Source organism: Tiliqua scincoides, chromosome 3 (assembly GCF_035046505.1).
Source record: "Tiliqua scincoides isolate rTilSci1 chromosome 3, rTilSci1.hap2, whole genome shotgun sequence".
NCBI classification, from domain to species: Eukaryota; Metazoa; Chordata; class Lepidosauria; order Squamata; family Scincidae; genus Tiliqua; species Tiliqua scincoides.
Window position 1 is genome coordinate 217,192,378 of NC_089823.1, and position 26,707 is coordinate 217,219,084.

At 44.1% G+C, this 26,707-nt stretch overlaps 2 protein-coding genes across 5 annotated transcripts in view; one reads left to right on the forward strand and one right to left on the reverse strand.

Moving 5' to 3' along the window:
- The window catches only part of KCNAB1 (potassium voltage-gated channel subfamily A regulatory beta subunit 1), a 163,904-nt gene extending 155,195 nt beyond the window's left edge, over positions 1-8,709 (forward strand). For all 4 annotated transcript variants that reach the window (XM_066619808.1, XM_066619809.1, XM_066619810.1 and 1 more), the window contains exons 12-14: positions 3,310-3,430; positions 6,615-6,703; positions 7,049-8,709. In XM_066619808.1, the coding sequence (XP_066475905.1) occupies positions 3,310-3,430; positions 6,615-6,703; positions 7,049-7,138 (300 nt within the window). In that variant the 3' untranslated portion in view covers positions 7,139-8,709. The remainder of the gene's footprint in view (positions 1-3,309; positions 3,431-6,614; positions 6,704-7,048) is intronic.
- Positions 8,710-12,096: 3,387 nt separating this feature from the next.
- SSR3 (signal sequence receptor subunit 3) lies at positions 12,097-18,496 on the reverse strand. Its single transcript, XM_066620702.1, has 5 exons — positions 18,253-18,496; positions 15,270-15,396; positions 14,186-14,284; positions 13,374-13,505; positions 12,097-12,580 (listed from the first exon to the last, which is right to left on the reverse strand). The coding sequence occupies exons 1-5, from the start codon at positions 18,389-18,391 to the stop codon at positions 12,514-12,516; spliced, it is 564 nt and encodes a 187-aa protein (XP_066476799.1). The 5' UTR covers positions 18,392-18,496; the 3' UTR covers positions 12,097-12,513.
- Between the last annotated feature and the right edge of the window lie 8,211 nt (positions 18,497-26,707).

Genomic DNA, 26,707 nt, shown 5'->3' on the forward strand with positions numbered 1-26,707 from the left:
TTTTTCTCCTTTTTACAGGACTTTGGAGGTGCAGGGAGGGCTGCAGAGGGGGTCATAGGCTCCCCAGTCCCTTTGAAGAGCCATAGCGACCCCCAGGTAAGTTAGAAAAACCCTTAGCTTCCCAGCAGCAGCACAATCATGGTGATCACGTTGCAGTCGATATCTTGGCCACTCCACTTAAGGAAGAATGGTCCTTTTCTGGTTCCCCTGGTGGGTCATGACCCACCAATTTGGGAACAACCACTGCTCTAGTTGGATGCCTATCAGATACTCTTGAAGACAGACTAGAATAGTTTGGGAACTACTGGGTGAAGGAATTAGCTTTCAGTGCTAGGGACAAAGTATATTTAGGTAATAGATTTTGAATGTATTGCACACTTGTGGGCAAATGGTTAGGTGTAAACATTCAGATATACATGCAACTAAAAAGCCATTTGTTTGGGCAGTGACCTGATGTGACTCTACAAGTACTGTAGAACATGTGCAGCGCAATCCTAAGCTGTACTTGGGCCAACACAAGTCCCTCGCGCCAGCCCAGGAGGGTCGCAAGCATGCCATAAAGCATGTTTGTGCCTCCTCACGAGCAAGTCGCATAGGCACACGGAGGCTGAATCCACCCTTTGTGGTGGCTTGCACAGCAAGCCTTGTGTTGGCCCTGCTGGGCTGACGCAAGGCACTGGGGTGGGTGGGGAGGAGGTGGGGGGTGGCCTCGGGGGCGGACAGGGAGCGAGAAGCAGGGCAAGGATCTGCCATTATGCTGGATCCCAACCCCCGTTCCCAGGAAATTTGGAATGACTTGAAGCCACTCCGCCCTCCTCAGACTTGCGCAACCTCTGGAGGTGGTGCTGGTCCGAGGATACTCAAAGGGCCAGGTCGCCTTGCCCAGGAGTAAGAGGAAAAGTTTCCCCTTGCCTCTGGCAGAGCCAATTCTGGCCCCTATCCTGCGCTGGATACAGCGCAAGCCTCCTGGCTTGCCTGTTCCAGCGCAGGATAGGATTGCACCCCTAATGTTACACAGGAGAAAAAGTCAACCTTTAGTTCCCTAGTGGAAAAAATAGGGTTCTGTATATACTAAAGTAGTTAATATGTGCAATGAACACTGATCAGAAAGTAATGGTGAAGAACTAGAATATTTTAAGAGAATAAGTTTTACATCAAAGTGAACAAAAAGGACCAAGGATTTATATATGAAATTCAAAGAGAAAAATATCCTCTGTTGCAGGGCTTAGCATATTCCTTCAAAAATGTAAGTGACATTGATACTCAACTGTGCAGCAGTGTTTCCATGCCAAACTGATCCAACAGGAATGAAAATCTAAATGTGCTTCTTTCAGTGAAAATCAAAAGAATGCCTTTATTGTAACTTATTGATTTTGAGATGAAAAGCAAAGTGGGCACAGCTTCTCCTATCATTAAACATTTGTTTGGAACATTCAAAATTTTTGTTACTTACGGTTTAAAATAATTTTATTCTCCTTTGTTGCCTGATAACAGATATCCAAGGCAGCCATCAATAAGACACAATTAATACACAGCAAACTAGATTTTTTGAAAAGCACGCGTGATTTAAAAAAAGAATAGTGGTACTATTTTTTTTTTTTTAGTCTTTCTTTCTTCCTTTTTGCCTGCTGATTGGATTCATGGTGTTATGCTAGATAAGATTAAATGATGGGCTTTTACAAATTAAAAGAGAGATGGAGAAGGCCTTGGGATATTTCAATTGACAATAATTACACAGAAGTACAACCTTGTATCAGATCCAGATGCAAGTCATTTGTTGGTCAGCTAAATGCTGTTATGTAACTAAGAGCAATTAATTATTGGCTGAGTTATCAAGGATAGTTTGTATTCATGTTGCTTCTAAGGCTAACATTGCCGGGTTTTGATCTACTGCGTGGTTTCCGAAGGACTAACAGCACGATCCTATGCATGTCTACTCTGAAGTAAGCCCCGCTGAGTTCAGTGGGTCTTGCTCCTAGTTAAGCATGCATTGGTTTTGTTGCTGTTGTTCTAGGTTGCAATCCTAGGCACACTTGCCTCCGAATAAACCCCATTGAACATAGTGGGAATTATCTCTGAGTAAACATGTATAGGATTGTACTGTTAAGGTATCTTGAGTTCCATTTCATTTGTTTTGGAAAGCCGAATCGATCTGACATTTCAACTGGCATAGCCTACTTTTTTCCTTCCTTGGAGTCTAAAGGATGATTTAAGGAGCTCCTCCACAGCCTTCTTTTAGAATCTATTTTGGTTCAGAACATTTTGACCTGATAACCTTATGCCAAACACATCTCTAGCCAATCAGCTGCAGCAGAGTTGGCCCAGGGTGTCATAAAAGTTCAGAAGTCCTATTTTCTCCTTCCTTCATTGACAAACTGATCCCAGTTCACCAGAAACTGGGTGGAAAGACCAAGATACTGTCCTTTAGCAGCTGCACAGGGGCCAGAGGGAATTTTGGCAGTCCAAAACTGCTCTTTCTGAAATGTACTCTTCCCCACTGTTAAAAAATGCAAGTCCCTTCTTGTGTTGCATCTCTCTGTCCTAACCAAGAGGTTGACCCTGTCCCTCTGTGAAGATTCTTTTGCCAACATCTATGTACTGAACTTGGTACTCTGGCATATGGATAGGGCTCTACTGAGCAACAGATACCCCCACATCAGCCTTAGTCAGCTCTGAAACTCTCAGATCAATTTCTCCCTTTGTTGCATTATTGATTGAATCAAGCTAGCATGCCAACCACATTTTGTAGCCAGACTTGCTGTTTGGCATTTTTAAAGGACATTTTGCAAGGACATACTGGCATGCAGCACCCCAGACACCTTAGCTGCCTGCTGCTACCGCCTGGTTAGTACCACCTGTTAGCTGTGACACATTGTCACTGTTGCACGACCCTTTCATCAGAATCCTCTTTGACATTTTGAAGGATGACAAAACACAAAATCATTGTGATGTGTTTTGAAAGCAGTCATCAAAACTCAGTGTGTTTCTCTCCGTAAGAAACCATGAATTTGTTCAGGTCTGGAGATCTCCTGGCAAAGATTTTGCAGATTAGTTCAGATTCAGCTATATAATTTAGTACACCTCAGTGCATGAGCCTGAGCCATCATTTCATGAGTCCCACTACCCTTGCGGACGCCAGCAGGGAAATGCTACACAATGGTCTCAGCTCTCACACAGCATTGTTCCTACCCATCTTATAAAACAGCTGTTAAGTGAGGCCCCAATATGATGTCTGATTCTGGTCTGATTTAAATTATAATGTTCAAATTTTTGAGCTAATTCTAACATTCTATTGTGTTTGCTTACCAGTGTTATCAGTGGCTAAAGGAGAAAATTGTGGGTGAGGACGGGAGAAAACAGCAGACAAAACTGAAAGATCTCTTCCCCATTGCAGAACGCCTGGGATGCACCCTACCTCAGCTAGCAGTTGGTGAGACAGTCATGCCTCTTTCTCCATTCTGTATTTTTCAGCTTTTTGACTTTGTGGTGTGAGATTGGGATTGCATCATGAGCCTGTTCTCCTGCAGAGGAGGAACTGTATATTCTTTAATTTGTTGTTTGAAAGTTCTAGAACATGTTACAATTTAATATCCAGTTATTTCATAACCGTCTCGGAGAGCCAGGCATGGTTGCCTCAGATACTTGATTTTACTCATATATTTAAAACATTTCCATGCTGCCTTTTCAAGGCTCAAAGCGACTTGCAGGAATAATACAACAGATTTAAAAAAGCAAGATAGCATCACCATAAGCGATACAGGATCCCTTTGAAAAAGAAACAAAAGAACAAGCTAGAAAGATCAAGCTCCGAACAGAAAAGGTGCATCTTACAAGGCCCTATAAAGTCATCAAGGAGGAATCTGATCGCTGTCTGCTTCAGGAAAGTCATTCTACAGCACTGGGACAATTGATGTAAAGGTCCTACTTTCAGCTGCAACAGTTCTCCCTCACATGGGATTTGGAACACAATGCAGGGCTGATCAGATTGCTGTAACTTGTGCAGGAGAGTCATACCTCTCACGTTTACAAGAAGTGTCCCCATGATTGGCAATGGCTCATATGAGGAAGCCAGAAGTAACATTCACTGAAGTCTCCTCCTTCATCTCACTGCAAAGCTGGTAGTTTGCAAGCCACAAAATTGCAGCAATATGCTATGTTTATAGCACTGGGCCCTGAGTAATACCAGAAGTACTTCCCTTTTAAGTTCATGAACACAGCATGACTTAAAAGCACATTCCCTTGAGGAAAGACAGTGTGTTGGAAAGGGTACATCCAAAGTGACAGCTAGCTAGATCAGTTTTACACTTCAGAGAGCTGTGACGTAAATTAAGCAGTCGCCTAGATGAAGTGAAGTAATTACCAAGACAGCTATCAGAAGCATCTGGGATTGTAGGGGCCAGACACCACTGACCATCTGACATGCAGGACTTTTTTTAATGAAAAACATTGCATCGATGAGAAGGGTCAGAAACAGAGCTGTTGTGAGCCTTCAGAACCCCTTTCTGAACTTTGTTGGCTTTTCTTCCACAATAGTAGTCCTGTTGTACACAGGTCTGGGTGTTAGCATGGTGGTTATCCTAGGATAGAGTCTTGAAACTAGAAGTCTCTGACTTTCTACTTCTGGCCTTCCAAGAAGTGGCATCTGACCATCTTTTGCTGGGCCCAGAGTTTTACAGAAAGAACACATGGGCTATCTTCCTTTATGCTGTGACATGTTGAACAGCAGAAATACATGTAGTCAGGCACCTCAAATTTTAACACGCAAATCTAGAATGCTGCCATCTAGCAAATGAGACCATTAGTCCTTCCAGTTTATTATTGTCTAATCTGATTGAAATCTCCAGGATTTCAAACTGTGACTTTCTTAGCCTTACCTGGAAATGCCAGGGCTCGAAGTTGTATTTTTTTTGCATGCAAAGCTGTTGCTCTGTTGTTGACCTCCCCTAAATTCTATCCACCTGCAGCAGCAGCAGTAGCAGCAAAAGGACTGTAGAGCCTGTCCTTTCCAGTATGCTTAGTGCTTTACCCAACAGACTATAGAACATCTATAGAATGCTGATGCACACAGTGATCAAACTACAGAGCCACGTCTGAGGCCCAACTATTGAGTGCATCATCTCTGAGCAAAAACCACAGCCAGTCTTAAGGGTCAGAGAAACAAAGTTAAACCAGCAATTATTATAACAAGTCAGACTCCCCCCCCCCCCCATGTCTTGTTTTGTAGCATGGTGCATGTAGCCGTGAAGTCCTGGTTAGCTCAGGCTGTTAAAATATAGCTAAGGCGGCACAGAAATTCAAGAAGGCCATTAATCATTTTTAACTGTGCTGCCTTTTTTCTGTCTTGTCAAAGCTGCAATTTGAACGTTTCAAGCAGATGATGGGGCGGGAGATAAATGATCTCATGAAGTTCAAATGGCCTTGGGGACATCATTCCTGGCCCTGACAGATGATTTTGAAAAAAAATAAATCCCCTAATGCAATCAGTGCAGGTATAAGCTAAGAAATCAGATGACACAAGCTGGAAAACCAATTTATACCAGGGGTAGGTAGGAGAGTGGGGGGCTGCAAAGCACTGATGGAAGCACTTATTTTCCACCTGAAAGAGAACAACAGATCTTGACACCAGAAGTTTCACTGTCAAAGTAAGTCTCCCAAACCAAGCAGTATAGCTTTCTTTTCAACTTCACCATCACCCGTATACTCAGGCATTCTTTGGTCATCATTGTATAATTTTTTTTTTAATCCAGAATTTGTTGCCCCTTTATATTAATAACTAGGGTACCTACTTTTTGACTGATGAAGCAATTAATTGCTGCCATCAGAGGAGCCACACATGCAAAGCTACCCGTAGATGCTCAGAATGTCTCAGATATATGGTGGGACTTCTTAAACTGGGGAGCAATTCCCAAATTTTGATGAGGGGAGTGCAGTAGTGGAGCCCACGCTTTGTAAGCAGAAGGTCCCAACCTCAATCCCTATCATCTCCAGGTGGTGCTGGAAGAGACCCATCTGCATCCCAAAAGTATGTATGGTTTTTATGGGTATATGTTAATGTGTTTTTAATATGTTTTTATTTGTGGTTAAATTATATTTTTAATCTGTTTTTAATATGTTGTGAGCCACCCTGGGTCCCTTTGGGGAGAAGGGCGACATATAAATAAAGTTTAATAATAATTTAATAAAAAAGAGATACACTGTCAGTCAAAATAAATGATACTGACCTGGCTGGACCATGCGGTCCAATTTGTTATAATTTCATATGACTTCCTTACAAAACGTCCCATTTCTAACTTGGCATGCAGAGGCTACTGTTAGGAGGCTCATCTCAGATATTTTAATGGCCCTATAAAAGTTTTTCTATCATTAATAGTCATGTATAGTAATAGTGATGGTGGTGATGATGATGATATAGCATTTTTAAAATGTGTGATCTAGTCTCATATCTTGGTATCACAACAGTGCTGATTGTGTGGATTTTGGGAGATGCTGACAGACTCTCCATGCAGAAATATCCTTGTGTCTGGAATTCCTGGACCACTGCAAGAGATGGAATACTGGACTATCACAGGTATGAAGCAATGCCTTTAAAAGCTGTGTACTTTCTGTTTTCCCAGCATGGTGCCTACGTAATGAAGGTGTGAGTTCTGTTCTCCTTGGATCTTCCAATCCAGATCAGCTAATAGAAAATCTTGGTGCCATACAGGCAAGTATAAAATCCATTTCTGTGATGAGTAGAAGCAGAATAATCAAATATGAAAATACTTTTTTTAAAAAAGCAAATATTTTATACAATTGTATCCCACAATTCATTCATCATGGAACTTAAAGTAGGATACCTTGGTTTTGCCAGTGCTCTTCTATCCAGGCTTTGAACTAGGCCTGCCTACTTCAGCAAGGTGGCTTGTCTCATACGCCTTCAGACCATTGCATATATCACAGCATTCAGCTTGTCTTGGGTAAATGCTGGACTCCTTTGGAAAAGAATTTTATTAATTCAAACCACAGTAACCCTTGGTAAGTTTATGTGTTTCCTGTTTAATGCCCACAGGTTCTTCCAAAGATGTCATCACACATTGTGAATGAGATTGATAATATTTTGGGGAACAAACCTTACAGCAAAAAGGACTACCGCTCCTAATGCATTGCATGAATACACCAGACTGCATGGCTAAAATAGCACTCTGTACGTAGTACAGTACTGAGTCCGTACTATCCAGTTAGAATTTTTCCGCAGTCTCTATTGTTTACTGGATTCTTCAGGGTGGTGTGTGATCCACTGAAATTGAAAAAGCACAGCTGATCTCTGAACACCTGAGGATGTCTTTACTGTTGTTGTTTTTTACTCAGCTCTCACTCAAGTCAATGGAAACAGGTGTGGGAAGTTCTCCTGTGCAAACTCCACTGAAATGAGACATGCACAACACACAATGCCATTCATTTTAACAGGCCTTGTGTGAGAGAACTTCCTGCTGGATTGTGCCCCAGTACCATCCTCCTGGCATTTCCTGTTTATGCAGTGAAAATACACATGTAAAGAAACAGTAAATATTTCTAAGCTTTAGTACTTGGAAATAAAAAGAAAGGATGTACAGATATATTTTTTCAATGAACAAAAACGAGAAACAGATTAAAGGCTTAGGATAAAGACAAAAAGACAGACAATTTCAAGTGTAAAGATTATCCAAGCTAACTCAAGGATGAATGCATTCAAATTTTTCCATTTGCATATTTTTTAATGCTGAATTGAGTACTAGGTTAGTTTAGTTTGGACTCTGGCTGAAAAGGCTTTCTATGTAAAGTCAAAAAATGAATTAAGGAATTGCATGGTTGGCACCTAAGTCTGCAATTATTTCAGGATTTAGAGACCAATACACTTGGCAATTCCACCATCCTTAAATAAAAATCTACCACCGGGTAGATGGGACTCCTTAGCCTGGGAAGGCAGCTCATCTGAGAAGGAAAACTCTGATCCCAAACTTCCACTGCCTTGTGGCTACATCCAGTTATGGAAAAGGCTTCAGGAGTCAACCTCGAGGCAAAATCTGGAACTGGAGTCCCTGAAGCAGTTCATGGCTGAATACAGTCATGTTCTGGCAACGGCTGTGACGCCGCTGGAACCAACCATATTGGCTTCTGCTTTTCCATTGGACCATTTCAGCGATGTGGAGAGGGAGGATTTGCTGCATGGGTAACAGTCTATCCTCCATACCTACTTTACCCAGGCTTTGCGCACTGGAGAGGACACTCTGTTCCAGAACCACCATTCAGAGTGTGATACCATAATCTTCCAAGACTGAAGGATGCCAACATGGCAAATAAAAATCTGGGCATGAGCCAAAGTCGAGCACTCTTAAGCACATGCTTTATGCTCCTATTTAAATCAGTGGGATTGAAAGATGCTTGTCATTGGCTAGATCATGTCCTTAAGCTGCAATCCTATCAATTGCTTAGAGGTGAGTTCCATCCAAGGCTACAGAAGTCACTTTGGTCTAAACACACTGAGGATCAGGCTGATGAAAGAGCAACTGAATTTTAGCTAAGCAAGTCCAACTGATGTTAAAATTACTGCTACTGTACAAATGGAAATCCCATAGTAAATGCTCTTTTATGAAATACCTACTTTACTTTTGGCAGCCTGTAGACATAGCTACTGCAACTTTTATTACTCAAACTGAACTAATATGATGTATAATAAATGTATATAATGTGTAGAGTTGCTGTATAATTTTCAGATGACCAGATATCCTTATAGGTAAAAGAGTTTCATTTTCCCTCCATACTGTTGTTATCAGTTATATGGGATGATTGTGTGGGTTATTGGAAAGCTTAAGGCTGCTTGCAAGGACTTCATGAAATTCCCAAGGCAGCAATTGTTACCCTGCACTTGTCTGATCTCAGAAGCTAAGCAGGGTCAGGCCTGGTTAGTACTTGGATGGGAGACCGCCTGGGAATACCGGGTGCTGTAGGCTTATACCATAGTCTTTCGAGACTGAAGGTTGCCAACCAATACAGGTTTTGTTTGTTTTATTCAATCCATATTTTATGGGTTGTGAACTGAATGTATAATCATTTCCACATAGACCTGGCCTTACAAATCTCTCAGCACCTGACTATGGGGGTTTTTGCATTCTGCATTGCTGAACAGCCCTTATTGCCAAGTACCAAGGCCTGTGTGCACCTGACAAGAGCACTTGATGACTTCCCTGACTAGTGTTTTCCATGCCACAGTGCACAGCTTTATGAGTACCATGGTGGAATGCCAAATTTAAGTGCTGTAGCAGGTTGATTACACATGAGAAGGGCTGCTGCTGCTGCTATTAATGCTGATGGCTCAGATTACCTGTTGGCCATCACCCAAATCAGGTGTTCAGCACACCACTCTTTTGCATAGTGGGGTCTGACACTGGAAGAACGATCCACTGACAGAGGAATGCATCACAGACAGATTATTGGCTAAGGGTAAATGGCTACAATACAGAGCCCCCAATGCACAAAGGCTTCCGGTTCTCCTTTGTGAAAAACACACCACTCCACAGAGGCATTATCCATTATGCATCTACTCCAATCATCTGATCAGGGTGCAGTATCTCCACTCCATACACAAATGTTCTTCCCTGCCTGGGACAGCAATCTCCATGCATTTTGATTCAAGCGGCAGATCCACAGGTGTGCTCTTTACTGTAACAGATTAGCTCTGGCTGTTGACTAGGGCAGGTATTACATGGAATTCTGGACTAGGACAAGAAACCAGGGAAACTCCTATGCACACAGAGCTTCCTGTGACACAGTCCAGCATATCCTTTGCTTTTGACATTTTCATCTGACAGTCCTGTGGCCAGAAGGCATGGAGTATGAAAAATGAATAAACCTTTTCTTTTCATGTGTTTAACTCAGTTAATTAATTCAATGTATAAAAATTCAGCTGCTGTATACTAGGAACTGCTTTCTGCCCTCTATTTCTGCTTTAACAGAATAAAGGCATTTTGTGCATCTCACTTAATTATGACTTTGCAGCCATTAATTTGCAGCAAAGGGAACTTCTAATACTGGCATTTTTAAGTGGTGTCTTTATGACTCATTACTTTCAACGTCAATTCACTTGACCTTTTTCCAGTGGGGACAATCATAGTAAGCAGACTTCATGTTGCAAAAGAAAAGGCTGTTCATTCTTGAGTACAGGTATACAGTATTGGGAATGCTAAGAACAGATTTAAAAAGTCCTCATTACAAGCCAGCCAACAGGTGGCATTCCATCAATGACTATTAAGAGTTTCAATGCACATATGAAACATGGAGGCACAGGGAGATTTTGATTCCTTTCTAAAGACATCCTGCAGTAAAGGAGCTTTGCTTTATCTGAAACAGCAACTGTAGCAGCATAGAGATTGTGCTGTCCCCATGACTTCATTGCTTCTCAGCAAGTGTCTTTCCATGTAAGATTCAGAAATGATTAGTGTAATAAGCATTAATTAGTCCATTACCACTTTTCCAGGGGAGTTCAAGTAGTTGCAGCTGAGCTGCATCAGAAAAGTGAGGCTTAACCTCACTTTCCTAGGAGTAAGTCCCAATGAACACAATAGGACTTACTTCTGAGTAGACCTGCTTAGGCTTGTGCCCTGAGGCTAGGAGGGGAACAAAACTTAGCAGGGAACTACCCCTGCTAATTGGGTAAGAGGCACTTTTTCAAGTGGGTGCTCCTTTTTTTAGCAGGGGGAGAGTAACTGGCCCACCTCACCCCAGCACTGTCTGTTCTAGTGGCTGTCTGCTGGTATTCATTTGCATCTTTTTAGATTGTGAGCCCTTTTGGGACAGGGAGCCATTTAGTTATTTGATTTTTCTCTGTAAACCGCTTTGTGAACTTTTAGTTGAAAAGCGGTATATAAATACTGTTAATAATAATTAATAATAACTTATGACTCACAGAAAAAACTACTGTGACCAAAAGATTTTCTACAGCCCATTTTACAAGTCTAGCCTCTTTAGATGTCACCTTAGAATGTGCACAAGTGGAGGAGGTGGGGGGGCAAGCCCTATCCCACTTCAAGCTACAGCACCCCTTCCCCAGCATTTGTCACTGCAGAGAAATGCTATTACTCGATCAGCAGGGATGGAGGGGAGCAGGCTTGGCAGCACAGGGTAGACTTCCTGTCATGATCTCAGTGCCCCACACCACTATGTTTATATACAGTACATGTCACAATCCCTTCCATTTAGAACTGAGACAGCTTTGTATCTACCGTATGTGAGCAGAACTTATTTCCAAAAAGTATTGAGTGCAGCTCAGCCCACAGGGAGCAGAAGTTAGAAAAAGAAACATGGCTGAACCTCAGCTCTTAACTAGCAAATCAATTTTAGCTGGATGTTTGTTTTGTGCAAAAAATGCTACAGAAAACTGCTTCAGGCATTTGACCTCACTTGGGTACTTATTAGATGTACTACATGTTTCAGAAACTGCTGGTTTTATCCACTGAATGCACAAAGTGATCTATCCAACATATATAACTTGCTTAGACTGTGGTTTATAAACCGTTATTTGTTCCTTGCTAGTTTGTTACAGGTAAAATAGCATTCAATCTTTGTAATTATCATATCCAACATCAATCAGATGTCAACATTTTTTTTTCATTTACAAACTTGTACCCAGGAAGTTCTCCACATACAAAGAACTACCACCATGTATTTTAGATTACCCCATTTTATTTCCAATGAGAGGCCCTCAAGCATCTGAGCTTGTGATTAGTACTGTATATGATAGTCCACCATTGATTCCAAATTCATTGCCATGAATCTAACAGGTTGGAGTAAGATCAGATAAATTCATTACCAGTAGTTCTCTCGTAGTACAAGGGGAGTAGAAGGAGCAGACAACACTTTGGATTGGCTCCGCCTCCTAAAGGGACATCTCCCAAAAGTTCAAGAATGCCCCCTTTCCTCTCCCTGGAACAAGAATTCCCATTTTTTCCACAGTGGATGTGGAAACTATATGTGGAAACTGTATCTAAGGCATATCTTAACAGCACAGTGAAAGAACTCAAACAAGATTAAGGTTAGATATATAAAGAACATATAACACATACAAGTGGAGAGGCTTAAAGGTTGAACTTTTTTTTAAAGCTTTTATTCAAACATGTTTACAAAACATTAATGGAGCTGGTCACTGATTGAGGCAAACAAGCTTTATTCCACTGATCAATAAAAAGGACAAAATACTTGTAGTATTTCCCTTGCTGAATTCCAGCCACACAGTTGGTGTGCCTCTCAACCAATACTCTGAATTCAAGACCCCACAGAAGTTTTAACAGTCAAAAGTGATTCAAAGAAGCATTTTGTGGGGCTAAATCAGAATATCTGGATTTACTCATTTGCATCAGATGATTTTATGAAGGAACCATAATCCCCATTTCTATTCTGTGTAAAAAACATTTTGTGTTTTCAAGCTATAAAAGGGCAGTGCCACCCTCTCAACATGCCTGTATGTAACTGGGTAGGACCCACCCACCCAAACAATTCCATCTACTTGGATCCAGTCGACAACAGAGCAATCAATCCAGATGAAGCGCTAATGGAGAGGATGTAGTTTCTGAAAAAGCAACATGTTAAGGATGAAAATAGCCATTTAAGAATTTCAGAACAGTATTTTTGCCGAGACTAACTATATAACAGATATGATGCCTTAGAATGGGGATCTGCCCATTATAGCCCCAGAACCAAGCCAACCCCAGAATACTATCCATCCCAGGCCCCCAGAGGGCAAGAAGAAGTGGAGAAAGCAGCTCGTGGACATGGGACTAGTTAGTAAACCCCTTTAAGTAACCAATGTAGAGTCAACAACATCCACCCTCATCTTCTTCAAAAGCTGCCTTCCAGGAAAATAAGCTGCTGCCTAAAGTCTTACAGCATTTTCCCTTTTCCTTGGGAATTACTGCTGAAACATGCAAAGAGAAACATTTCAAAAACTACATACCCCACATCAGTTGCATGGAAATATGCATCAGGAAGCATTTCTCAAAATGATGGCTTCAGAGAAAGTGCTGAAAATGCTAGCAACTTTTTCAAAACTTAAAATTTGAGTTTCCCCAAATACCTCAATTGTGGTTAAATATTTCAGACTGTAACAAAATCCCTTGACTCTCCACCCATACTATTCCATTGCAATGAGCTGCAACACTGTTTGATTTAATGAAGACTTTTGCCTTTTAAGGTTGGCTCACTGATCACTGCAACACAGGCAGATTGGTTTGCTCTAGCTCCAATCACATCAAACTGCGTTTTGATTACATGAGTTACTCTCCCAGCAGTTGCAGTCTTAGAAGTATCTACAGATACAAGTGACTTATGTGGCCCATATATCTAGAAATTCTGAAAGAGGATACACGGTGGGATTGAAGTTCTTCAATATAAAAAATGAGGCAATGATGATTAGGACCAGGAAGAGAGTATTGTTGTAGAAGATTGAAAATGTTGTTGCTTCGTAGTCTGCCACTTCATTCTTTTTCCACAAAATTCTGCAAACACAGGGAGAAGATGATGCATGTCAAACATTTCCAAGTATACAGGAAATTAACAGCACAATCCTAACTTGCGCTGGAATGGGGAGGCTGGTAGGCCCGCCCCATACCCAGCATAGGTTTGGGGCTAAAAGCATCTCAGCCTAGGCTTCCCCTTAGCCCGGGGAAAGCCGCTTCAGCCCCAATGGGGCTACTCAGATCTGCCCCAAGAACAGGGATAGGTTCCGGCATAAGTGCCAGATCCTGACTCCATCTCCCACTCAAGCAGAGGGGTCCGCTGACTTCCTGCACTTCCTGAAATGCTTGCACTACTAATGGTAAGTTTTTTTAAAAAAAATTTAACCCCAGCAGCAGCGCAATTGTGGCGATCATGTTGCTGCCTTTCCCATCGCCTGCCCCTTAAGGGGGCAAAGATAGGACTTCCCTGACTGGGATGTCACAACGTCCCAATTTGGGAACCTCTGGGTTAAGATAATGTACATCATCCCAAGTTCCCTGGAGAAAAGTAGAACCAAGTATCAACACAACCATCACCAAGTTACAGTCTCCAGTCAAAACAGACATTAGAGGGTGGAAACAAAGGGGAGTGTGAAAATTTAATTTCTCAGCTCCCTTTTCATGAAGATAGGGGGTGGCAAATAAGAACCTGTGTCACACCTGATCATCACCAGGCATACCTCTCATCTTTCTCCTTACGGGACATCTTCCTATTGTCAGCTTCAGAAAGCTTGCGAGTTACTTCCTTGGAAACAGCATCTTCTCTCTTCTGGGCTACCCTGAAAAAGACAGCATTTACATTCCATGTTTAATTTTTTAATAAGGTCAGTTCATGGGCTGCCATCAGATTTCATAAAATGCATTCCCAAAGCAGCACAGAAGTACCACAGTAGGTGTAGACTGCAGGATGGGGTGAAGGAAGGTCCCACTGCCTGTAGAGGCACAAACCAGAGTCCAAACTCTCAATTCTAGACAACATTCATAGGTTCATGCTGGCGCAAACAATATTCTCCAACTGCTAGCGGATAATTACTGGGACCAGCTAAGTGCAACAGATATGCTGATTGTACTATTACAATCATAGATGTGTAAAACTTTTTGCCAAACTAGACAGGCGAAAGATATTTTAATTCCTAAAACGAAATGTACATGTACAAAATTAGTCTGTTTTCTGCCCAATTAAGGAACTGCCTTGCTCAGGGAGGTCCATCCATGAGGTGAGATGATGCAGGTAGCATACACAGCTGATGGGGTTGGACAAGAAAGTAGTGAATCCAGAAGCAAGCAAAACACAGATGATCTGCCTCCTTCCCACGTTCTACATGTGGTTTCTTCAAATGCAAAAGTGCAGGACTTTCAGTTTTATTTGCAATTACCACACAAGCCAAGGAGCTCTTTTATTTGCACAGTCCCTTAAAGTAAAAGAAGGTCCCATGAGCCTGCATTTGAAGACACCATGCAAGGAGCACATTAAGAGGGCTCTTTTTTTGGTTTGTTTTTATGGTGCAGAGGTGGCAGCAGACTCAAGGCGGCACTGGATGGCATCTTGGGTCGTACCACCTCCAGCTTCAAAGCCTCACCAAAAGCAAGCCTCTGGATTTTTGACAAGAACAATAAGGCTCATTTTAAAAGACTTTCTGCTAGTCAGGGTGAAACTAAGGAATACTAGCAGATTATGTAGTCTAAATCCACACAGTAGAGTACATTTTAAGAAGAGCAGTATCATTACCTGTACTAAAAATGGAAAGAAATCTAACCACTTACTTGTGTTTCAGAACAAACTTTACATTCTTGTAGGCGAAAGCGACCAGATACGTGCTGACAAGGGTCATTACGCTGTAGAGGACTGCAGACTGAACAAGATCCATATGCCATATCCTCCAGTAGAGCCCTAAGAAAAAGATATTTAACATGGTTAATTATGTTTTAGGGCTTCCACAATCAACAACACACCAGGCCAAACATCACCATCTTGAATATATTCATGATTACGTTTGTTAGAGCAGTTACCACTGGACACAATGCTTTCACAATTCAAATATTCTCACTGATTCAAAACAGAAAAGAGCAAAACTTTGGCTGCAAAAGCATGTATCTCCAGTTGGTGCTCTGCTGTGTTCCAGCTAATTATAAGCTATATACATCATCCTCCACGCTACAGCTAACTATAGCACTAGCATGTATGTGCTCCTTTATTTCAGCATTAAAGAAAGGAAGCAACAGACTTTGAAAGAAAGGAGTAATTTTTAGGTCTAGCCCACAGCAAAACCTCTTTGTAATGAATGCCACATTCATAGCAACATATTCCACCAATGTGCTCTAATCTGTGCAGGCTCCCATGATCAAAGCTGGCTTCCTGATGTACAAAGTGTGTGAACTGGCCTCTCCATAGATACAGCTTCAGCAAACCATCACTGTTAAGTCACAGTAGCTAAAAAAAAGAACTGCTGTGATTACGAAAACCACTATGTTCCCTGGTCGGTTATACACACACATATATATTATTTCTACACAATCGTGAGCATGTATGTTGCAGTGAATACCTTCAGAAACACTGCAGGAAGCCCATGTTTCGCTTTTTTATTATACTTTGACAATCAATTAACATGGTGAAACGCAAAAGAGGAGGGGTAATACCACCTAGTGGCCACTAAAATAATTCACTGCAATGATACATTGCAATAAAATAATTCCTTAGAAAACTCATAATTTCTAATCAAAATACACACACCACTAGACACTCACTTGATATGGCTTATCTGAACCATATCAATCCACTGCCCCTCTGGCCAACAACAGAATTACTAGTCTTCAGACCCCCTTATAAACCTGAAGGGGATAAAAAAAATTTCATTTATTTTACGACTGTTCCCCTTTTCTGCTACTCTCAGTCATTATGGAGTTGGAGATGTGCTCAAAAAGCAATATCCAGTACCAGTGGTGGAACTCAATAGTATTCAAAAAATGTATGCTATCCAAAATGCATCAATCTACAACATGTACATGGTGTGTCTGGAAAACATATGCCTCTGCTAGTTCTTACCAATATCATGATATTAACATGCTCCACTTTCATTCTAAAATACAGATGTCAGAAAACAACACAAGAACAGCCCCACTGGATCAGGCCATAGGCCCATCTAGTCCAGCTTCCTGTATCTCACAGCGGCCCACCAAATGCCCCAGGGAACACACCAGGTAACAAGAGACCTGCACCCTGGTGCCCTCCCTTGCACTGGCATTCTGACATAGCCCATTTCTAAAATCAGGAGGTTGCATGTACACATCATGGCTTGTACCCCGTAATGGATTTTTCCTCCAGAAACTTGTCCAATCCCCTTTTAAAGGCGTCCAGGCCACATGCCGTCACCACATCCAGCGGCAAGGAGTTCCACAGACCAACCACACGCTGAGTAAAGAAATATTTTATTTTGTCTGTCCTAACTCTCCCAACACTCGGTTTTAGTGGATGTCCCCTGGTTCAGGTGTTGTGTGAGAGTGTAAAGAGCATCTCTCTATAACAAAAAGGAGCTTGCACAGCACATGCTCCTTAAGTTAATCCCCTTCCCTGCGAATGGGAAAGGCCCATCCACGCAGAAGTTCTGAAGACATAAGACCCACCAAAACCAGTCCTTGACAACTCCACTGATTTCAGGCAGCGAAACTGCAAAAGACCATTGTCTTGGTCTCCAGTGAGCTTCTGATTGCAGACACCACTAGGCTAAGTGGACAAAGGTTTTGAATCCATAGGAAGCATCACTATGCCTTCACAAGAGGTATCTAAAGATCTCTACACAAAAAATGTTATGGAATGATGAATGCAACACGTGATTCATTGCCACATGAGCAGGACATGAGCATACGGAAGGAATCACACAATGCTCGTAACTCCCTGAAACTAGCCTATGTGGTATTGCCACAGATGACTCCTATTTATCCACACAGTTGTTTGCGATTCAAAGGCAAGCCTGCCAACCTTAACCTCAGCAGTCAGAGGAAAAAATAAGTGTGTTCTCAAGGTCTGATCCCACCAGCCCCGACCTCTTGAGGTCAGCATCTAATGCAGCGTTAACGCAAGCCTGGAAAAAGCTCAGTTTTCATCCAGGTTCCCGAGCTTCAACAAGCACTCCAGGCTGCCCCTGCAGCACACTGCCTGGCCCATTCATGCCCATTTCACAGCTGGATGAGCTGAGAAGGGAAAGAAGCAAGAAAACGGCCACAGCCGAGACTGAGAAGACAGGCTCGGAGATGCAGGGACGGGGCACAGCTCAGGGAAGAGCAACTGCCCAGAAGCAGCAGCCCGCAGGCAGCCCCAGACAGGGCTGAGTCACTGTATCAAGATGCTGCCTGGACAGTTTCCCCTCTCCCCTCATCTGCTCTGGGTCTCACTGCAGTGTGGGGCAGAGTCAAGGTCCTCCTTACGGGCGCGAGGCTGAAGTTCAAACAGCACAGTCGGTCCTTCTCAGGAGTCCAACCCCAGTGCGAGGCCGAAGTTCAGCCGGCAAAGCCACCCCAGTTTGCTCCCGCTTATGGGTCCTGCCCCAGCCCGAGGCTGCAGTTCAACAGGCAACGCGGCCCCGTTTTGGCCCTTCCTGTGGGTCCAGCCCCAGCATGAGGTTGAAGCCCAACCGGCGAAGCCACCCCAATTCCCGCTTCCCGGTGGGCCCAGCTGCAGCAGGAGCTGCAGACCAGGAGCTGCTCGCGGTCCAGCCCAGCACGAGGCCGCCCCGGCAGCTGCCGAACTCACAGATGGGGATGGCGGAGACGATGAAGGCGTTGCCGAAGAAGAGCGCCGAGGACTTGGCCGAGAGGTTGCGGCTGAAGTCCTGCAGGAGCAGCTCCTCCTCGGACTGCTGCCGCGCCCCGCCGCCGCCCTTCGGAGCCATCGCCGCCGAGCGAGCGAGCGAGTTAGAGTGAGGAGGGGGCTCAACTGACACGCGGCGCCGGGGCAGCACTTCCGGTCCCTACGGCCGCTTCCGGGTCAGTCTTTCCGGAGGCCTTTCCCTCTTCGAATGGCGCTGCTGGCATCAAGCGGCAGCGAAAAGCAGCCTCGAACGGAAGTCCCGCCTCCGCGGAGTAAGCAACGCTTCCGGGTCAGCAGCCCACCGTTGACGTGTCCTAAGCAGTGGAGGGAAAGGTAGAGATAGAAAAAGGCTAGAGTCGCACGCGCAGTCCGTTTCCGGGCCTGTAGATGTTCCTCCTGCAAGTGGGATCTGCTGCTAGGCAGGCAGGGAGGACTCTTGTGGAGGGGAGCAGGAGTGGCTGGGCTCCCTTCGGGGCAGAGACCACAGCTTAGGCCCGCGGCTTCGTTCAGGTCTCCACACAAAGCTCAGGGGAAGGCTGAGGCCAGGGAGGGACCGCAAGGGGCCTGTGCTGCGGTGGCTCCCAGTTCTTAGCCTCAGGGTGCACTGGCAGTGACGCCATCGACCTGGGAGTGACGTCATGGCCAGAAGTGACATTATCAAGCTGGAAAGTTTTTAGCATCCCTCAGTACGACACAATCAAATTTAATGAATTAATTAAGAGTTTACAAGAAGTATAAGTTTACAAAGTTATTTGAAATAAAGGCACTTTAAAATAAAGCCACAGTGATGTCATCAACTTGGAAGTGATGTCACGGTCAGAAGTGACATCATCAAGCAGGAAAATTTTTAACAGCCCCCCCCCCCCGAGAAAAAACCCTGAGAAAATACACTTCCTGTGATAATCCATTCATTCACTTGGCCTTCTCTTTCATTTTCTTTATAATGTTTTTGGATGTGTTATCCTGTGGCTCAGGCACTGGAGCTTGCACCTAGGCAGAGTTATTCTTGTTAGGGTTGTGTGTGCACAGCCACAGCTGCCTCCTTGTAACAAAGAGTGAACAAACACCTTCAATGGGAAGAAAATGTGTAAATACTGCTCCTGGAGTTATAGGGCTTTGGACAAAGAAAACAAAGGCATTACTGGGTAAATAATGGTACCTGGAACATTTAAAGCCAGGAGTTTCCTGGGCCTGACTGAGAAGGTGTGTCCTTTTAGGAAGGCACAAAAGCTTAATTGCACCACAATCAGAGAAGTTCCTGAAAGGGCAAAAAATATGGCAGAACTTGGGCTGCACCCATGCTCAGGTTGTTGGTGGGAGAGGTTTCCTGGAGAATTAGGGCACAATCCTAACCGCTTATGTCAGTGCTTTCCAGCACTGACATAAGGGCAATGCAGCTCTGAGATAAGGGAACAAACATTCCCTTACTTTGAGGAGGCCTCCATGAGTGACACCCAACTGCAGGATGCAGCAGACGTCCCAGTGGCACTGCGATGCCAGTGTTGGAAAGCACTCACATAAGGGTTAGGATTACACCCTCAGCCTGAAAAGACTGCCCAGATGGCCTGGCCCCTGGGCAGTTAGGCTCAATTGTTTATTCAGACAGAGTGGTGCTTGCAGATGAGATTATGCCAAGGTGAAGAGTCTGACGGCCCAATCTTGAGCTGCCCGGGGCACGCGGCTGCTGCAGCGCCAAAAACAGCTGCTGCCGCATCCTGCATGCCTCAGCATGCCGCGAGTGGCACCTCAAGAGAAGTGGACTTTTGTCCCGTTCTCCTAGGTAGGGAAACAGCCCCGCAATGGGGCTACTCACTTTACCGCCGACCAAAAGGTCAGCGGTAAGGTAAAGGCGTTCATGTAGGGTGCCAAGCCCCACACAAACACCTTGGATCCGGCGGAGCAGAGCTCAGCACTCCCTCCCCCCAGCACGCCTCCCGCCCGCCCTTTCTCCACCTCTCACCTCCCCATCACATCTCCTCCCCGCCCTCTCTCTGCCCTCCGCCTGCCTCCCCCTCCCCAGAACGCCTCGCCCCCCTCCCCGCCCCCGCTTACCGTGTCATGGCTCGGCAGTCTGTGAGACCACCAAGCAGTGGAGGATGGGCACCCGCCTGGCGCTAGCCCAGTGCCAGCCAACACTGGGCTGGCACAGGCGCTGGCCTGGCCGTAAGCCTCGCAGACATGTCTTCCAGCATGTTTGCGACAGTGCGCTCCGGCGGAAAACCAGAGTGCCGAGCTCAGGGTTGGGCTCTGAATCCCTCATAGGGAGTTTGAGAACTGAAGTAAGTCTTGGCGGGGGGATGGTGATGAATGCTTGCACCACTGGCGGGGTCACGGGCTTTTAAAAAAATCACCCATCTGCAGCAGCCTGGGGGGGGGCGTGCAGGGAGCCCCACAGAGTCCACAGCAGGGCTCCCCATGCCTTACAACATTGAAAAAAAATTATTGTGACCCACCTCTGATTTTGTGATTGCAACATCAACACCTTGCTCTGCCACCATGCCTTAGAGTGGCAGAGGCGGGGTTTCTCAGGCTGGTGGGTCATGACCCACCAATTTGAGAACCTCTGCTTTTGAGGAAGGTGATACACAGATACTACAGATTTACAGATACACAGATTTCCATTCCAATCAATGGCCCATACTTAGCATGACTGTGATTAGAAGGAGCTGTGGCTCACCCTCTCCAGGGTGAAGTCCTGGCTGACTCCTAGGAATGTCAGCTAAGGAACCACTGCAGAGTTAAGAGAGACTGTGTACATTTGGGAAAGTGAGGTCACTGGGAACATCAGGTCTCCAGCCTTCTTGCTCGCTAATTACTGACTTCTATAAAAATAAATTGTCCAGGAGATGGTGCTACAGCATATCATTTGTCTCCTGCATATTTTGTCACCTACAGTAGTAATGTCAGGAGAAAAATTAGCTGTATTATTTTTTTGGAGCTGAAATTTCTTTGCTTTCTCCCTAATTCCCCACGCACGCACACACACACACACCTTTATTGTACGTTGTGTACTTTATTGCAGTTGTGTGTTAGAAGCAGGGCCTAGGAGAAGGGGGTAAAGAGGGTAATTTGTATCTGGGCCCAGGGTCAGAAAGGGGGCCCAGGACCCAAAGGAGGGGGCCCAGAAATATCCTGGGATCTTACATTTTCCAATCTCACCCAGACTCACTGCCACAAGCCATACACACCAGGCTCAGGAATGCAAACGTTCCTTAAGGGCGCAATCCTAACCCCTTATGTCAGTGCTATCCAGCACTGGCATAGCAGTGCCAATGGGACATGTGCTGCATCCTGCAGTTGGGTGTCACTCACAGAGGCCTCCTCAGAGTAAGGGAATGTTTGTTCCCTCACCTTGGAGCTTTATTGCTTTTATGTCAGTGCTGGAAAGGAGTTAGGATTGCGCCCTAACATAAGGGGTTAGAATTGTGCCCTAACAGTGTCACATCTGGGAGGAAACTGGACTGCTACAGTAGCTCTTTGGCTTGTGGATCTGCTCCCCATGAAGGAGTGTAGAAGAGCTAGGCGACACAGGTGTGGAACTGCAACTGATGCAGAAGTCCGTTTTGGTGTACACAGGACACTTTCCATTCTAATGTGAGCCTAAATACAATGGTACTAATCTCCTGCAGATTTTCTACATTTGAAAGATTTTAGAGAAACTTAGGAGTGTGTTTGGTTTTCCGTATTACTGTATCTAGCTGCCAGTGCTGGACAGGCAGGTAGACCTGAGCTCTGCATTAGGAAGACTGGTAGACCTGGGCTCCAAAGACTATTTTGGCTGTTGCCACCTTTCTCCTGCCTGTTTTGCCCCCATTATGCCTACCCCTTTTGCCACCTCCCCCACTCTGTTCCACCACCTCCTTCTTTGGGAAGGGGCCCAAAAGAAACTTTGTACCCCCTGATAAAATTCCTCTCAGAGGCCCTGGTTAGAAGCATTTCTTTTTCTTTAGTTTCATGACTAATTTCTTACTTTGGTGGGATGTTAACTACTGACCAGACATTTTCCAAATATTTGTCAAATATTTATACTATGTATGGATACTTTGTATTTGACAATATGTTATTGTGAACATGGAATGGTGGATATAATTTGATATGTGCATGTACAAGATGGTGTAGTGGTTTGGGAGAAGATCCAGGTTCAAATCCCTGCCGTGAAACTTCCTGGGTGACCTTGCATGTCACCCTCTCTCAGCTTAACCTACCTCAGAGGGTTGTTGTGAGGTCTAAAGGATGGGAGGGACCATGTACACCACCCTGAGCTCCTTGGAGGAAGGATGGTATAAAAATATGAAAGACAAATATGGTTGTGGGAATATTCCTGGACTTGGGAAGTTCCAGTAAACATGTTCTCAAAACTAGACCATAATTTGAACTAGGTGATTATGAAATATGGAGAAAACAGCTTTATGGGACACTGGGTGACCAGCCATAGGTATCTGGTGCTGGAATATCTTCATAAGCCCAATTTTTAGAAAGAGTGCCAAGAAAATTAATTTAAATTAATAAACTAATTTTTCTCCAGTTAGGGAGACAGTCTCCTACTGGAGACAGTCTGGAGGAATTATTTGGATCTGCATGTCAAGGGTTACAACTGCTGTGCCATGAGTCATCAGCTGCTAAACTCGATTTACCAATTAATTCTTTGGAAGCAACATGTTCCTCAGAAATGTCCCAACAGCTGACCCAACCTCCCCTATGAAAAGCTCAGTTACGCAGCTGAAATGTTGTGGTTACAGCACAATACTGAAGGTGTTATGTTTCGTCGTGTACCTGAAACAGGCTGTTCCCAAATGCATGAAAGTCAGTCCAGTAGCGTACCTAGGGGCAAAACGGTAAGTATTGCAGGTGCTCCAACATGTGGTTAAGTAGCCCCTCCCATTCACCCTCCTAGCCATTCTGGGCAGCAACAGTAATGTGCAGCAATTGCTTTAGCTGCCAGAGCGTCCCTGAGGGCAAGTAGGAAGCGCCACTTACATGCTCATTGGGGCACCTGCAATCTTAACATTGCCCCCCCCCCATGCACACTACTGAGTCACAGCCCAATCCTGCATTGCCCAGAGCGTACGGCTGCCATGGTGCCAAAAACAGCTGCTGTGGTATCTTGTGTACCCGAGGCAGGTCTTAAAGTGGAGTCTTCTCTTCTATTTTGTCTCTTCGCCCCAGTTTGGTGTCTTTTGCAGTGGCTGTGGCTGGTGTCTCTTTTGGGCTGGTGTCTCTTTTGTGTCTTTTGTTATATTGAGAGCCCTTAGGGGACAGGGAAGCATTTGGCCAGAAGGCAATTAGTTAAGTGAGTAACTTTTGAACTATTTTTGTGGTATATAAATATTATTCTAGTTATCTTCATCTTGGAGTGCAATCACTTTGCAAGATTGTTTTCATTGCTCCATATCTAGCTCAGAACATGCGCGCGTGCACAGAGAGAGAGAGAGAGAGAGAGAGAGAGAGAGAGAGAAGGCCTCTGTTTTGTTCCCACTGCCTGGAATGTCTCTGAAGAGGAGGGGGAGGGGTTGCTTGCACAGTGCGTTCAGGCGCCTGCAAAACGTAGGGCACAATCCTAACCAGGTCTACTCAGAAGTAAGTCCTATTGTGCTCAGTGAGACTTACTCCCAGGAAAGTGAGATTAGGATTGCAGCCTTAGTGCTTTGCACTCCCTCTAGCTATGCCACTGCATGCACGCACAAATAGTAAGGTTATATTTCTTTGGAGCACCTTCATAGAGGCAATAGGATTCTAAAACTAGCTTGATATGTGAATAGATTGAGTAGGCTGGGGAAAAAAAACCTTAAGCCTAAATTATTATGAGAAGCTCTGGTATTATTCTTGGACAAATTGAAAAAATAACTGTGGTAGAGAGAATCTTCTTGTTTTGCTATTTTATATGTTCTTATGTCTCTTCAATCTTGGTAACTCTGACAATAATTTTTAAGATGCATACATGTTAAGATGCATACATTTGCTTTGGTTTGGAATCACCGTGAAGACTGAAAAGCAGAGTGGAGATGTCCTCAAGAAACAAGCAAGCAATCCAGTCTTTAAATTGCCGCAAGACTCTTTGCCTTTTGGCTGCCCCCGACCCAGACCAACCCAACTGTTCTTTCAGAGTAGCTGTGTCAGTTTATTTTTAACGAGGAACCTCACAAGTTCCCCGTTCATTTATCTTTATCAACAAATAGCAGGGTGAAAGGTCAAAGCCAATAAACTGAAATGTTATAAGGGCCTAAGACTGCATCAGAAACTGGAACAAGTCAAAGCAGAGGTATTGATACATTTTAGTTAGTTTTCTCCATTCTTTTGAAAACAAAAACAAAACTATCCACAATGGTAGAAATGAGATGGCACCAGTGGCGTAGCTAGAGGGTGTGCAAGCACTAAAGTGTTGCAGACCCTCGCCCTACCCTTCAGAGCAGTTCTGGACAGTGGGAGCAAAACGGAGGCGTATGTCTGAAAGAAATGTGGAAGTTCAGTGTGTTAATGTGAGAAACAGCAGTTTACAGCATGGGACAGATTGTGGCTCTGACATTAACACACTGAACTTCCACATTTCTTTGATGCTGCAGACCCTGCGCCTTCATCTCTCTGCCTCTTCCTCTGTTCTATGCTGTAAACTGCTGCTTTTCTAAGGGCCAGCCTTAGGAGCTGCAAGGCAAGACAGCAAGAGGCTGTGCAGGATTATATCCAGAATTCAATTTAGTTAAGGCAGTACCATTATTGGAGTGAATCCAAGCTGTCTCTTGCACAGGCTTTGAAAGGTTCCTGTGACTCCATTATGGTGTGTCCATTATGGGTTGCTCCATAATGGGTTGCTCCATAATGGGTTGCTCCATTAAAGGTTGCTGTGACTCCATTATGGGTTACAAGCCATGATGTGTATGTGCAACCTCCTGATTTTAGAAATGGGCTATGTCAGAATGCCAGATGCAAGGGAGGGCACCAGGATGAGGTCTCTTGTTATCTGGTGTGCTCCCTCGGGCATTTGGTGGGCTGCTGTAAGATACAGGAAGCTGGACTAGATGGGCCTAGGGCCTGATCCAGTGGGGCTGTTCTTATGTTCTTATGACTCCCCAAGAAGCTTTGTGACTCCATTGGGGTCCCGACCCACAGGCTGAAGAAAAGTGATTTAGACGAGAGGTAAATACAATTCTGCTATCCAGATTCCCAAGAAAGTCCATGTTTTGTTTCAAGATGACTGCCAGAATTAGGTGCTTTTTTTTTTTTTTTTTAACAAGCAATTTGGATAACCAGGCATCACCCTTGAATCTTTGATAATATCACCATTGCTTGAACAGGTTTGCCTCACCCATGTTCACAAGCCAAGTTTCTCAACTGCAAAGCCCACAACATTCTCCACCCCACCCAAATTCACAGGGGAGGTGGGGAATGTACTCAACAGGAACAAGGACAGATGGAGGACTGATTATGCGCTTCATGTCGAGTTCACAGGTGACACTTGGAGATCGAAATGTGTACATGAATGTGCCAGAGTAGCTAAGAGTGCTTTTAGTATCACTAACAAAATGTCCTTAAAATGTGAGAGCACTGCCTAATTTAACACCTCTTTAATTATATAATTTGAAATAGCACTCTGAATTTACCCAAGGTATCCTGTGGTATAATAAACTCTATAAAGTCCCAAAGATGCTTATGCTCAAAGAGAGGAGCATGAAAACTATGCGGCTGAAGAGACTATCCTACTTCTTTTGGTCAACGCAAAACACTTTTCTGTAGACGTTGTTCATTTCAAGTGCTTTTCAATGGTTCTTAGAAACTCAAGTGGGGCTATTGTGTGCTCTTGAAACAAGCTAGAAAAACCTCTTATCTACCTACAAATCAAGAACACACTAACAGTGTAAGCCTGTGCTTGCCTACTCTGAAATAAGCCCCATTGAGTTCAATGGGATTTACTCCAAGGTGAGTGTATATGGATTGCAGCCTTTATTGGGTACATCTGAACAAAGGAAACACTAATGCAAAAGCTGCCACACAGTATAGGAGGGGTGATTATTTAACCTTCCCTACTAGCCACAGAAAGTGTTGCCGTGTGATCTCCAAGGAATATACCCCAAAACTAGGAAAATTCTGTGAGCTTCTTTTCTCTGTACTTCTCCACATCATAACCTCTTAAGCCCAGTTCCTTGGATGGACTGATGCTAGTACAAACTCCCTTCAGGCAGGTGTGCTTGCTATCGCAGCCAAAGAGCATCATGTTCTGTTCCAAGACATTTCAATATGTTACAACAAGAATAAAGTGTTCTAAGTGGTAACAAAATGGCTGGGGAGTTGGCTAAATGGAATACAGTATTTCAGAAAGAAATTAGGGCTGCAATCCTACACACACTGACCTGGGAGTAAGCGGCACTGAACATAGTGGGACTTAGTCTGAGTCTACGTTGTTACA